The sequence below is a fragment of the Abramis brama genome (genome assembly GCF_963993115.1).
Source record: "Abramis brama genome assembly, chromosome: 19".
Classification (NCBI taxonomy): domain Eukaryota; kingdom Metazoa; phylum Chordata; class Actinopteri; order Cypriniformes; family Leuciscidae; genus Abramis; species Abramis brama.
Genome location: NC_139981.1, coordinates 23332518 through 23346882, shown reverse-complemented (window position 1 = coordinate 23346882; position 14365 = coordinate 23332518). Strand labels below are relative to the sequence as shown.

General features: G+C 36.8%; 1 protein-coding gene across 2 annotated transcripts in view; it reads right to left on the bottom strand.

Annotated features, from left to right (window-relative positions):
* Positions 1-14365, bottom strand: part of prkg1a (protein kinase cGMP-dependent 1a) — a 96051-nt gene that overhangs the window by 75872 nt on the left and 5814 nt on the right. Inside the window, exons 1-2 of one of the 2 annotated variants that reach the window (XM_084092606.1) lie at positions 13258-13843; positions 6053-6219 (exon numbers count right to left, since the gene is read on the bottom strand). In XM_084092606.1, the coding sequence (XP_083948732.1) occupies positions 6053-6219; positions 13258-13562 (472 nt within the window). In that variant the 5' untranslated portion in view covers positions 13563-13843. Of the gene's footprint in view, positions 1-6052; positions 6220-13257; positions 13844-14365 lie in introns of those variants that run through there. The other variant, XM_084092607.1, reaches the window with a different exon arrangement.

The following is a 14365-nucleotide window of genomic DNA, read 5'->3' as shown; positions in this document are numbered from 1 at the left end:
ACATGAACGCGAGACGCCAAACGCTCAGGCTCAGGAAGACGCATTTATTTACTTACTTATTTATTTACCTGAGACGAGTGGAGAGGAAGGAGCGCAGTGCATGCAGTGACATCATGTCAGAATCACATGTAATAAAATACCTAACTTTATCACTATAAATATAAACAAATAAGATGGCTTTTAGTACTCACTATCAAGCTAGCATCTCGATACTGGTAAAGTTTAAAATATATTTTGTTTGATTCGGTAACAAGCTATATTTATAGGTAACGAGCTATATTTATAAGGCAAAACTAAAAACAGGTTGCATTGATACACGTTTTTCCATTACCATCAGTTACACTGTGATGAAGGTGAATTTCGTGTAAGATTCATAACATATACGGTGTTTTTGCATGTAAGAGTTTCCATGATGAAAACATTGTTGACTCTGATGAGGACTACACTCTCGTCAGTTCGGGGACAGGTCTTTTTTTGCCTTGTTTGCCTTCGCTGACTGCATATGCAGGTGCTTTGAATTTTGAATGCTCTTTCTCTGCCATAATTTTACTCTTCGTAGGTTCCGCGCCTCTCTTGCACTCCTCAAATCAAACGGGTGCGCGCATATGGGCAGTTCTTGTAGCAACAGGGGTGGTAGCCATGGTTGCGAGAGAGAGTGACAGTCACCCAAACCAATCAATTGTTTCGTCCCGGATGGAAATAATGAGCTGTGTTTATTGCAGATTAAAAGGTCTACAATCACTCGATTTTTATACTCTCTTTTTCAGAGCACTTACATTTTAATTATGTATTGGTATATAAAGACAGTTTAAACAAATTTGGAAAAAAGTTTTTTACAAAAATCCTACCTACCCTACCTTTAAGTACTAGTATGACAAACTAGCGGTTAGTCAAGGGGCAATCAGTCTTACGTTTTAGTATCAAATTAGACCAATCTACATTTATATGTAACTGACTTAAAACAGTAATGAACAGTTTAAAAGTAAAAAAAACAAAACATGTATGACTAACTTTTAAGACTAGTCTTAGCAGTTTATGCAACCAGTCACTGTACTGTATATTTAAACACTACTGTTTCAAAGTTTGGGATAATAATTATTTTTTTGGGGGGATTGGGATCAAATGTGACTGTAAAGACAATTGCTGCTGAAAATCCATGACAGGACTTTTAAGTAAATATTGCATAAAATAAATGCATCAATACTTTTACTAATTAGAAGCATTAATAGAGAAACACTGTACTGGCACACTTATTTTACACACTTTACTGAAAAATTCACTTAAAACATTGAAAATATTTTGTATTTATTAATTCATTTATATGTATTTAATACTTTTAATTAAAAAATAAAATATAGAATTAAAAAAACAAGGTCTGTTGACTGTCTGTACTTGAGACATATTCCCACACTAAACAATGCTAAAATGGATTAAAAGTAAAGAAAATAAAGTTTTAAAGAAAAATAAGCAAATGGAAAACCATTAAACAGGCAACATACAGCACCTGGTAAGAGTAAAAGCAACAGAAGTTCTTGTGATATCAATGTCTTATAAAAAAAACAAAACAAGTGTTACAATATTTACTTACAGATAAAAGAGAAAATGATGGTGAATTTACAACCCAGTCCGTCAAAGTGACAGATAATGATTATTTGTAGCACCACCTCTGCACTCCTTTCATGCTGGTTAACCATGGTTCTGACGGTCATAAAGTGATTGCAAACTAACAACATTGAAGAACAGAACATTTTTCAATCAGTGAATTCTATTCAAGTTTTTTTTTTTTTTTTTTTTAAACCTGGATAAATCCACTCAGCAGGAAGCGATGAAGTGGTTTGGAATGAGTCATTGTTGGAAAAACTGGTTACAGATTGAGGCCCCCAGCTTGAACTTAGAGGACTATGGGCCCTCTAGTCAATCTGTGCTTGCACATTTGTCATCATTAATGTCAGCCTGAAGTCAAAAATGTCATATTGTGCTCAATTCATCAGTGCATGTACATATATATACACACACACACACACACACACACACACACACACACACACACACACACACACACACACACACACACCTTCCCCAGCCTCTGAAATGGCTTTTCTTTCCTGCTGAATCATGAATCACTCTTACCTTGCTCCTACAAACCAACCAGCTGTGTAATGCCTACTATTTTTCAAACTCCAAAATCCCACCATACATGTTTTTCTCACTGAATATCACATTTAAAAAATTATGCATGTCAGATTACAGAAAGTAAAATATAAAGGATACATCAGCCGTTTCTACATATCGCACTGGGTAAACTAAATTTATGTGTGTGAACATCATAGAAGAAAATGTTACCATCAGTTAGTTTTAATTGTAGGAGAAAACTAGTTAATTAAGCTTTTTTGTGCTATTTTCATATTCCGGGTTTAAATTTGTCTTTGTGTCGACGTCACAGGATATGATGTTTTCTTGCACCATAGTATATCAATGACTCATCGGTGTCTCATAATTATTCATGAGACTGCGTGTCCTTATCATAAGAGAAGACGCTTTGCTTAAATATTCACGACAGCACGCATTCATTTCCTATGACAGATGCTTCAAACTGTAAGATCGCAGAGTAAGTGAGAGATGCATTAATGAATCAAAAATGATTTTGTTTTTGCTTTGTAAGAGTTTCTGCGTCACATAAGTTCATTCAATAGAGTCTTAGACACAAACACGATTCATCCACAGTGTGAGTTACCAGTCCTTACGGTCCAATAACCGATCAAACGGCTTATAAAAAAAAAATGACGATACAGTATTTATTATATATACTTATTAAAGATACATAAGTGCATTAATTTATATTTCCAATGCAAAGTACAAGTGTGAATGGCTGTGCATTTATTTGTGCATTAAATTATAGCTGTCACAGGATATGGTGAACGTGATTTTATCAAGTACAACAGGTTCCTTCACCATTGTTGTTGATCCTGGTACAACATTTCAGTCAGTCAATCAGATTTGAGGGACAAGTTTACAGTTTATGTCAAGTTCAGGCTTACAACCATGGGTTAGGTGCTTCTACATCAGGGCTATTCACCTATCATTTCCCTCTGATTTTAGTGATAAGTTATGGGTAAGGTTAGGTTCAGGGGTAGGGATATGGTTAGGACTACATTTTCGGACAGGAATGTTGTTCCAGGATCAACAAAATCACGACGCCCACTTTTGTTTTAAAACTGTGATAAAAACTGGTGCTGAAACAGGGTGTTTATGACCCTTTAAAAACATATGGGTCAACCACTATTTCAGACATGGAAAAACGAATTATTTAAGATTATATGCCCTGACGAGTCATGCCTGGGGTCAATTTTGATTTCATGTCTTTAAATAGTAACACTTTATTCTCTTTTGCAGGATTTTTGTGGTTGGCTTCTTCTCTTCGTTACTGGTAAATGACTTTTGGGTGGTATGAAATCATGCATCAGATATATACAAGCTGCAATACTGTATTAGAGCTGACATTATCTACAGTCCTTAAGCATGTCTTTATTTATTCAGATTGGGGCTAATTAGCAAGGCAACTTCAGCACACAGGCTAATATGACATTCAATGCACAATAATGGCATGCAGGGCATCATTTCCTGTCTAGGTTCTCAAATCGTAAGACCAAACTAATTATCACAGCTGAAATGTCCCTCTTGTGTGACTGAGAACTTAAATACTCTATCCACCCGCTAATATATCTCATCAACATGAGCTTTATTTGGACCAAAAAATACAGGACTCGCTTAATGTTAATTTTGGGCATCAAATGGTAATGCTGGTCAGTTTAGCTCGGATCACTATTATTGATCCTCTAACCTCCATCACTGACCTTTTACTCTGGAATGAAGACCTCGGTTTTAATGAATAGATGACCTGAATGGAGGATTATTGAATAGAAGTAATGTTGTATCTCACAAGCGCTTTACTGCTTTGCCTTTGCAGTCTGTATTGTCCATTTCAGCCAGTCTCACATGTAAATAATTACATCTGGAAGACAGAACCCCTGCTATGAAAAGTTTGTTTCTCTTTCTAATAGAAACTCTCAAAGGAATAGTCCTCATTCTCCCTCTCTCCCATCTCAGTTCTCTCTGAATCTTTTGCTCTTCCTGATTTGTTGCTGTTTTCTATGGCAGTAACTTAATGTGGCAGAGCTAATGCTGAGAGAATAGATTTAATTGATTAAAAATAGGTTTTTGCCTATGTTTTATTCTATTTTTGTATTATTACAGAGAAGAAAAACATATTATGATGTGTTCTGGGTGTTTATGCAGCCAATATCCACTCTGTCACTTACTAATTGGCTTGTGCCAGGATATGGTGTGTTGGGCATGTGCCCAATTTGTACCACAAAAGCATTGAATCTCTGGAGCATGACTAACGAAATCTCTTAATTCAAACCAAGTGTTCCTCCTTTCCCTCCGGAACACAAATAGGAAAGACGGAGCAAATCCTGTGATCCTAAGAAAAACACAAAAGCTCTTTTATCTAATGAAACCACAGAAACTGAAAGATGTATTGAAAGATGTAATGACATCAGAGACAGGTGGCTGACACAATCCTAACCTGCCTTTTGCAGGTGTCACCAAAACAAGATCAAATATTTAATCAAAATTGTAAATGAGTATCAAAAAAATATATCTAAAAATAAGTGATCGGCCATGTTCGCAAAAAAAATCACATGGACAGAAAAGTAGGCTTATATTCTCCTGCTTCAAGTGTTACACTAATGTACTGTATCACAGTCAGAGTCTGTTGTTGTACTTGCAAAAAGTGTTTTCATACATTTAATAATATACAGCATTTTGACTAGGACATATTCTCATTCATAACATTGCTTAAATGCACTAACTAATAATTGTGGTGCAACGAAACATGAATCATTACTAAACGTGCATATATTAATTATCTATGCATGTTAGAATTTTTATTTGTTTTTTTTCTAATTTGAAAACAACTGCCACAAAGAGTCTGGCCAATCTACTCTACATATCAGCATTCGTTTTAACTGTTTTAACTGTAAAAGTCCATATCAATAGAAGTCTAACAGCTCTCAGAGGGTTTGGTTGCTCTGACTGGATCAATTTAACAGGCACCTATCATCTCTAATCACAGGGTCAATATTCTGGATCCACTCAGAGGATCTACAGCAGAAACACCAAATGCGACTGAGTTTGACCTCGCGCACTATAGACACTTCTTAAAAGTGGTTTTATTTCACCTAGGAAATTCAGGTTTGTTCTTTTCCTCACACAAAAATATCATATGGCTTTAGATTCTTTGGAAGACAGATCATAAGTGGTACAGAAAACTGTTTGATATATATATTTTTTTTGGCAGCCTGACAGTTACTTGCTATCAAGGTTAATTGAATTAAACCAAATTACTCAGACATTGTGCAAAATTTCTCCTTTTGTTATTCATAAATCTATTCAAGGTTCAAAGACATGGCAGTGAGTAGGCCTAAATGATGACAAAATTTTCATTTTAGGTGAACTATGCCTTGCTAAACATATGTGACCCTGGACCACAAAACCAGTCACATGGGTAATTTTTTTGAAATTGAGATATATACATCATCTGAAAACCGAATAAATAAGCTTTCCATTGATGTATGGTCTGTTAGGATAGGACAATATTTGGCCGAGATACAACTATTTGAACATCTGGAATCTGAGGGTGCAAAAAAATCGAAACATTGAGAAAATCGCCTTTAAAGTTGTCCGTTTATATTCGTGATTGTGCTGCATTCACTCACAAAAATAAATGTTTTATATATTTACGGTTGGAAATGTACAAAATATCTTCATGGAACATGATCTTTACTTAATATCCTAATGATTTTTGGCATAAAAGAAAAATCGATAATTTTGACCCATACAATGTATAGTTGGTTATTGCCACAAATATACCCATGCGACTTATGACTGCTTTTGTGATCCAGGGTCACATATTTAAAGGACAAATTCTCTCTCTCTCTCTCTCTCTCTCTCTCTCTCTCTAAGGAACTGTTCCATTCCCGTCTCTCACCTTCCATGACATAGACGAGGGAGCCCACGTCCCCTTCTTTAATAATACAGCTGTTTTTGTCATAGTCCACTGGATGCATACAGTCCACTATCTCCTGGATCTGAGACATCTCCAGATTCTTCATGAAGTCATTGTCCAGAATAGCTGACTTAATCAGTTCCTTTGACCTGTACAGTGCAGAAAAACAGTGTTAGGTAGGGCTGTAACAATACTTTAACATAGCGAAGACAATGACTAAATAGAATACTAACTTACTGCTTACTACAAACTGCTAATACTGCCTACAATTTAAGAAAAATAGTTTGTAAAACAATGCATTATGCAACAATAAACATTTCAAGCAGTACCATGCTTAATTATGGTCATATGACCTCATTATGATTATGTGCAAATTTACTTTGTGATGTCTACTAACTCTAAACTTTTGGCAATAAAAAATAAAATAAATAAATCTATGAGTAAAGAAAAAGTTGTAAAAAATAATAGCTGATACTGTCAATATTATCTATACATGGGTGAGTTTCATTCACTATATGGAACTGCAAGGTAATGCAGAACACTTTGCATTGTTGAATATAGAATACAATGCAGTGTGCTAATATGTTGTATAGATGTTGGCAAATGTAGTGCAAAATCCAGGTATTATAAGTTGCAAACTATGCATACATACACTGTAGAAATAGTAAGACCTGCGTGATAGTAATCTGAACATTGCCAATGACATGCTTCAGGAATTAATCAACAGGGAATGTGGGTTATAAAAAGAGATGAAATGAAGAGGATATTTCAGAAGATGAAAGTAAACAGACAAAGTCTCTTAGTCACAGCAAACAAATATCAGAAGACTGGCAGAAAATGAGGATTTCAAAGGTTTGCATCACAGACACACACAGATACACAAATACACTCATTTCAACCAAAAGTCAATGTAACCTTAACCTCCCTCACAAGGACTGAACACAATGAGCAAAATATGTCCAAATATCAGATGCAAAACTCTGTTTGTTCCCATGATGAAATACTTCACTAATATGCAGAAACTGACTTATGAAGAGTGTAAACACTGTGGCTCTGTTGCACTATAAAAATATTGCTCTTTTTTTGTTGTTTTTTGTTTGTTTGTTTTTTTGAGCAGCCAGAGAGAATTTCCTGCACGACCCTTTTGAAGCGGGATCTGTTTGAATGAAAAATGGCAGACGGGGCTGAGTGTTCTGGAAACCTGTTTGGAAATGAAACTCAAGTCATTATTTATGCAAATCCATTTAATTCTGCAAAATGACATTTGCTTGCTCATGTGATGGTGGATGAAAAAACCTGGTTTGATATGGTGGAGTGTGTTCTTCAAATCTCATTATCGTTGTTTATACGCCACTTCCGGACACTTCTTGTGGACAATTCTCTGTTTTTGTAGACCTGGACTTACGCCAGACGTCTGATTTAGTTACTAAAACCCACAAACGCTCACCTATGAACCACACTGTGTTTACATTCAACAGACACGCTCCGCTGTGAGCAGAAATAGGTCTTTTTTAAAGATCTCTGCAGTAGTTTACGTACAACTTTCACTTTCACACATGGATAGTCTCACCCTGAGGAAAATTGTATTGACTTTAACTTGGGAGAAACTTGGGAGAACTGCTGACGTGCAATAAAATTAAAGAGCAATAAAATGAATTTGAATGCCATTGCTCAGTTCATGTGTTGTTGGAGGATATGTGAGATCATTTTGAGATTAGTAGGTTCTTCAGGAGAAATATCCTGGGAAGCAGGACATTTCAGCAAAAGTCTTATAAATATAACTGCTTTAATTTGCTGCATAAAAACAAAGTGACCATAAAATGCATTTAATATCTCTCTGCTTTAACGTTTGTGCTCTGTTTTGCTGTATTTTTGCATGGCAGTCTGTATTCTAGATGACATTGGCTCTCTGGAGGAACAGTCAGAAGAGATGTTTTACATCCAGTAAAAGCACAGAGATCACTGGCCTTATTTAAGACAACCTCTGGATCATCCATAGCCTCTGTTTGTTTGACTTGAATTTTTACTCGCTGCCTTTTTCAGGAGGATCATTCACGTCACACAGGTCGACAGACTGTCTCCCTTAAAAGGACAAAGTATGCCAAGCAAAGAAAATTTGGAGAAAGCTGTGGACGTGGAACTGAACGTCTTGTACAAAGACACTGAATAGATCTTGCACATAAAAATTCCTACAAGAAAGTTGTGCATTGGTAGGTATTTTGTTTGTCTTACAACATTTTTCGTCAAGGGAATAGTATTAAAAAATACTGGAAGACAAAAAACTGAAGAATGAATTCTCTATTCCCGGTGCAGAGGGTCTATATTGATTCACATATTCTGCCCTCTCTGCATGACTGCTGTGGCCACACTGGAAAGCCATCAGTTGTTCTGTGGTCATCAGATGTGTATGCTAATGAGTTAATGGCCATATCTTCCTCTGTTCATTATGCCCATTTTCTAGACAGAATGCTAAAACAGGAAACAAAGTCTGGCAGATAACAGCTCATGCTGCACATGACATTGCATAATAACCTGAGACAAATGAATGTCAAGTTGATTTATTTCTAGATTTAAGCTGCAGAATTAAGGGACAAATAATCTGTCCTTTATATTTTGAATAAAAACTGCTCTGTTGATGCTTATGACTATAAATGCCAAATGCACTGCTGTGATGTACAGTATAGTGATTTTAGCCATATTCTGACTCAGTGGAATATAATCTTAATTTAATTTTATATCTGCACAACTGGAAAAAAAGTTTCTGCAATTTCAACTTAATACTGTACAAGTCAATCCAACCGCATAAATCTGGTTAAGAAGTCCCAAGTTAGTCCAGCCATACTGGCATTTCATTTTCTATTCCTGTAGTATACAAGTACAGGTCAGTGTTGTTAACTAAAACTAAAAGAAACTATTAAAAAAAATCTGTTTCAGTTATTGAATAGAATAAAATAAAATATAAATATATTAGATTAAAAACAAAAACGTAATCCAAATCCAATCCAAAGGAGCCAAAATCTGCTAAGGAGTAATTAAATGTAACAAATCACGTAATAATTGACCATCTTTTATTGGAAACCTTTGATAATTGCCTTAATCTTTCAAACAACTGATAAGTGATCAAACTACATTTTATAAAAATCACCAGTCAAGTTTATAATATATATTACATCAGCATATTGAGAGTCAAATTGGACGACTAGGGACTCATCTCAAGATCATTCATTTATCTATTGCCCAAATTATGAAAAAAAGAACAACTGGTCAAGAATAGAAAATTATTGAAAATATTCAAATCGTAAATGTCAGATTGCATAGTTCCGATGTGCGATGTGCACTAACCCGGAGGGGTTTTTCAATTAGACTGGCATTTATTATCTTAGCATGCAGGGTGGAGTATTTCACTCAGTTCCCTGATTATTCCCATTTAATTTCAGCAAGTAAAGAACACATTTATATTCATGTGCGTTATGTATTATTATGCACGTTATCTTCTCTGATAAACAGCAGGTTGAAGCCACTCAGGCTGACATTTTCTACCCTCTTCTCGGCGTGATTGATGCCCTTTATTGTGTTATGTCAAAATTTTAACTAAACTGCTCAATTCATACAGTATAGATTAGTTTTACGATCTCTTTAAGAACTTTTTGAAGCATCAAAGTGGTAGAGTAGCTGTCAATGGAGGGACAGAAAGCTCTCAGATTTCATCAAAAGATCTTCATTTGTGTTCCGAACACGAACGAAAGTCTTACGGGTTTGGAACGGTGACGGTGAGTAACAACATTTTTGGGAGAACTAACTCTTTAAAAATAACAAGTGTTATGTTATTCTCCTCACGTCTGAAAATAAAACATGAAGGACATTTTACAGCTCATTCAGTCAAACTGATAAGGATTATTTATAGCACAACATTATGATTTTAAATTATTTGTTTTAATCTTTTTGACTGGAGCGTCCCCAAACCGGAAGTGCCTCCTATAGCCTAATATAAAATGCAGGCTAGTTAGGAAAAAGGTGGATATAGAGAGGTCAAAGAGTCCAATTCAGACATTCCTCAGGACTTCAGATCTCTGATATTTCAAAAGACCTCAGACAGTGCAAATGTCAGAGACCAGTTCAGAAGAGACATTTCAATCAAGACTTCAAAAAACACTTCTGGTCTTTCATCATTACAGCCTATCAAGTGCCACTGCAGAGGAAAATGCAAAAAAGAAACAGAAACAGGAAGAAAGAAGATGCAATTATGAGACAAAGACACTGCGAATGACATTCAAATGGCAAAAACACTGATTCTACCGAAGGAAAGAAAGTGGTATGTCACTCAGTATCGTGACATTTGAAATAATTTGCCTTTACTTCTAAAAGAAAGCAGCAGGACATTTGATGCATTATGTATGCATTAGCAAAGGACAAGCGAAATAAAAAGAAGTCTTCTCCCTGACCACACACAAAGATATAGGGCCCTATCTTGCACCCAGCGCAATTGACTTTGTACACCGACGCATGTATCATTCCTATTTTGCACCCGCGCACAGCGGACTTTTCCCTCCACAGATGCATGTCGGTAAATTAGGAAATGAACTTGCGCTCCCGGGGGTGGTTCAGCGAAAAGAGGAGGCGTGTTTCGGCGCAAACGTTCCCTGGTGCTATTTTGCAGGTTTAGAAAACAATTCCGCCACTGACCAGGCAAAACAGAGTCCAAAGTCAGTGGTGCGTTGCGCATGTTATTCATATGCTATTTTAAGGGTGCATGCTTGGCCATAATCGATGTAGCGTGTGCACAACGCTCATACACTTTGATTCTCTCATCTACTCACAGATGCAGCAGTTCTCATTTTTAGAAAACCATACATTATTACAAGGAAAAATATTAACACACGAGGGAAATCATTGTTGTGTCCATGAAGATGTGAAAAAATAGGCATAAATCTAGCTTTTAATTATTATACGCCTGTTTAACCGAAGCTAATTTGGGTGGGTTTCTCAATCCCCAATGTCACTTCTCTGTCTTTTACGGCCCTGACGAGAACGTCGGTCTCCTCGGCTGTGAACCGCTCCTGGCGTGCGCCTGGCAAATCCGCCGTTATAATAGCAATCCGCCATGGAACAAGCGCGCCTGCTCTTAAAGGGAATGTGAGATGATGCTCTGATTGGTTTATTTCACGTTACGCCCAAACCACACCTATGAATAATGAAGCTACTTGAGACCAACCCATTTTAGATTTGCGTCGGGCGCAAGAGTCATTTATCCCGCCGGTATAATAGCAACAGCGCCCAAGACCCGCCCACAAAGTTACTTGCGTTTCGCGCTTGATACTTGCGTTTCAGATCGTTAAAATAGGGCCCATAGAATCCTCTTCAAAAACATTATGAGCATTTAAAAGACTAAAGCAATATTGATGCCAGTTCGTTCCCATCTGGCAGTCCAACCCAAACTGATATGGAAGATTTTTCTTTTAAACCTTCATAATCATTCCTCGAGGTGCTCATTAGCTCAAGATACAAGCAGAATAGAAGAAGAAAAGGCAGGACAAGCTCCGCTGTGGTGGGGTTCAAAGGGTTTTTCTGTACAAAACAAGGTAACATTGTAAATTAGTAGCGCTGAGCTGTCAAATGTCAGTTGCAGAGAAGATGGAGGAGGCCACAATGCTCAGAAACAAAAGAATGATGTTCCTCTGCTGCCGAACCACTGGATGCAAATGAATTAAGGGTAAGTGTGTTCATGACAGCAGGTTGAAACACAAAGATCCTTCACGTTCAGGTGAACTGTTTAGTCTGGTTAGGCCCTCGGGTCGTGGCAGTGTCTATTTCAATTGAAACATGACACACTACTGTGTGCATAATAACAGATGATCATGTAAATAGTGTTCGTGATCCACCTGCTGCACGATATCATGCTGCTTTGATAAGCAAATGATCAGTCCATAAAACAAAGCAGTTATTAAATGGCAGACTTTGGGTATGTCCCACGTCCCTGCTCTTATAACTACTCAGTGCAGGAACAATATTCCTGGTTCAGATTTTTCCTTGTGGAAAATCAAACTTTCTTGGAGCGTCATCATTAAGATGCTTCTGCAAATGTCAATGAATGCCATTTTGAACAGAACATAATACGTTTTTTTTTTTTTTTGGATTTACACCAGACATCAGAATGATTTCAACAAGTTACCATGGTAACCAAAGCCAAAAAAACAATCAACACCATGTATTGCTGCTTCAGTAAAACTATGATAATTTGGTACATAGCTACCACTGTCATTAAAAAAAAAATGTCACGGATGAAAGATTGTGTAAAAATAACTAGTTACTATGTTATTTTAGCAATGACTATGATAATATTTAGGTAATGCACTAAAGAACAACAGGTGAGTTCAGTGAAAAGTACTGTATATGCATACTTCCCTATGTAGTAGATATGCAAAAATCAGTAAGTCAAATCAGTATATGGTGTCTGAATATACAATATGACACACTAGGCAAATATGGAAACTGAAGCTTCTTGTTTCCTTGTAGGGATCCTGCATGTTAGGTTTAAGCTATATAAAGCTAGCGTTCGCTATATATAGCCTATCTGATCAGATTCATACAAACCTAGAGAACCTTGAGCTGGGCAGCTTTTATTAAAGTGTAAATACAGAAACCAAGAAAGTTGTTCTTGTTACACTGCAGCTTTTTTTTCTTTGTGGTTGTTGTTAGGCTACTTCATAGGTCCTATAGAATAATGTTGTATTTGTAGAGCTGTATGTAGTGTTTAAAGTCATTAGTGCTCCCATTTGCTCAAATAACAAAAGAAAAACTATATTTTTCACAACTTTCAAAAAGAGTAAAAAATAGAGAGATTGATCATGTTGAACAGAAGACAGAAAGATGTAAATTTGTCTGTAGCCGCTGTAGCCTATTAGAAACACACTCACAGCAGTGTTAAAACTAGTACATTTACAATAAAATTAAATATAAAAAAACTTTGCAGGATTTACAATGCTGATGGCCGTTAAAACGCGTCATCACAGTCTGTGAAAAGGGTCCATAGCAATGTGCTATGATGACTCTAGTGTTGTGTTGCAGTTAAAACTGGATTTCAATATAAGTTTTATTTGATGCTGTTAGCCTATTGACGTTCGAAGGTAAATGTAGTATATACTTTTATATCGTATTGAATGATTTTTTTAATGACCAAATTAACCTACTTGGCACTCTTGGGGACGTTGGGCAGAGTCACGTGACTCAGCTGCTGGACGTTGGCTGGTTCGGCGCTGATCGCCTGTCGTTTGGTGCGCTGATGCTCCTGAAGCTCCGAGCGGCCCTGGACCTGTTGGGTCGCCGGGCGAATTACGGAGCGGTACTTATCCAGTTCGTTCTGCAGTTTCTGAATCAGTTCGTCTTTCTGGTCCAGTTCGAGCTCCAGTTCGTCAATGAGAGCATCTCTCTGTCTCAGTTCTTCAATTTTCTCCTGAAGCGCGTATTGGAGGTCGCGTAAAGTCCCCATCATCATCCCTTCTGAACCAAATAACCGAATAAAACCGAACAGAACAGCACTTTTAGTAACTTTACTGAGAGGAAAGAAACACTGAGCACTAAACCAGCTTCTATTCAACTCTGAAAGGAAGTAGGCTACAACTACAAAACGAGAAGAACCTGTGGGGGAAAGTATCTCAGTGTTTCCGTGTACAAAAAAAAAAGAAAGAAAAGAAAAGGGAAATAATCAGCGCTCAATACAACAGAGCCGCACAAATCCTCAGCACTGTAAGAAGCGTAGCCGTGTGAGTGGAGCGCGCGTCGCTCGTGGGCAGTGACGTGATAAATGAGTTGAGCACGAGAGTGCACAGAACGCTCGCGCGCGTCACGAGCGCGGGATTCTTAGACAGTCAGTATTGATGTTCAGCTCTGTACAGCTGATAGCTGTGCGACAAAAACTTTACAGTGTACAAAAATACTGCAAAAGTATATAAAAATAAGTTTTGAAATGTGTGAGACCCAAACAGAGAGAACACCAGGGTTAGCCGAAGTTGTATTTAAATGCTTTTTTTTCTTTTTCTTCTTCTTCTTCTTCTTCTGGCAGCGGTTTTGCCTGTTGTTTTAAAAAAAACTATTTTAGCCATTTTTTTTTAATAATTATTTTAGAATCGTGGATCCTATGCTCTTGGAAAACCTGCAGATATGAGCTCAATGAAGTGAGTCATAGAAATTCCAAATGATAATATTTTATATTATTTTCATAATATTTAGGCCTATAACTGTTGGTTGAAAAAGTGAATACATAAAAAAAAACATACCAGCAAACATTATTGCAAAAAT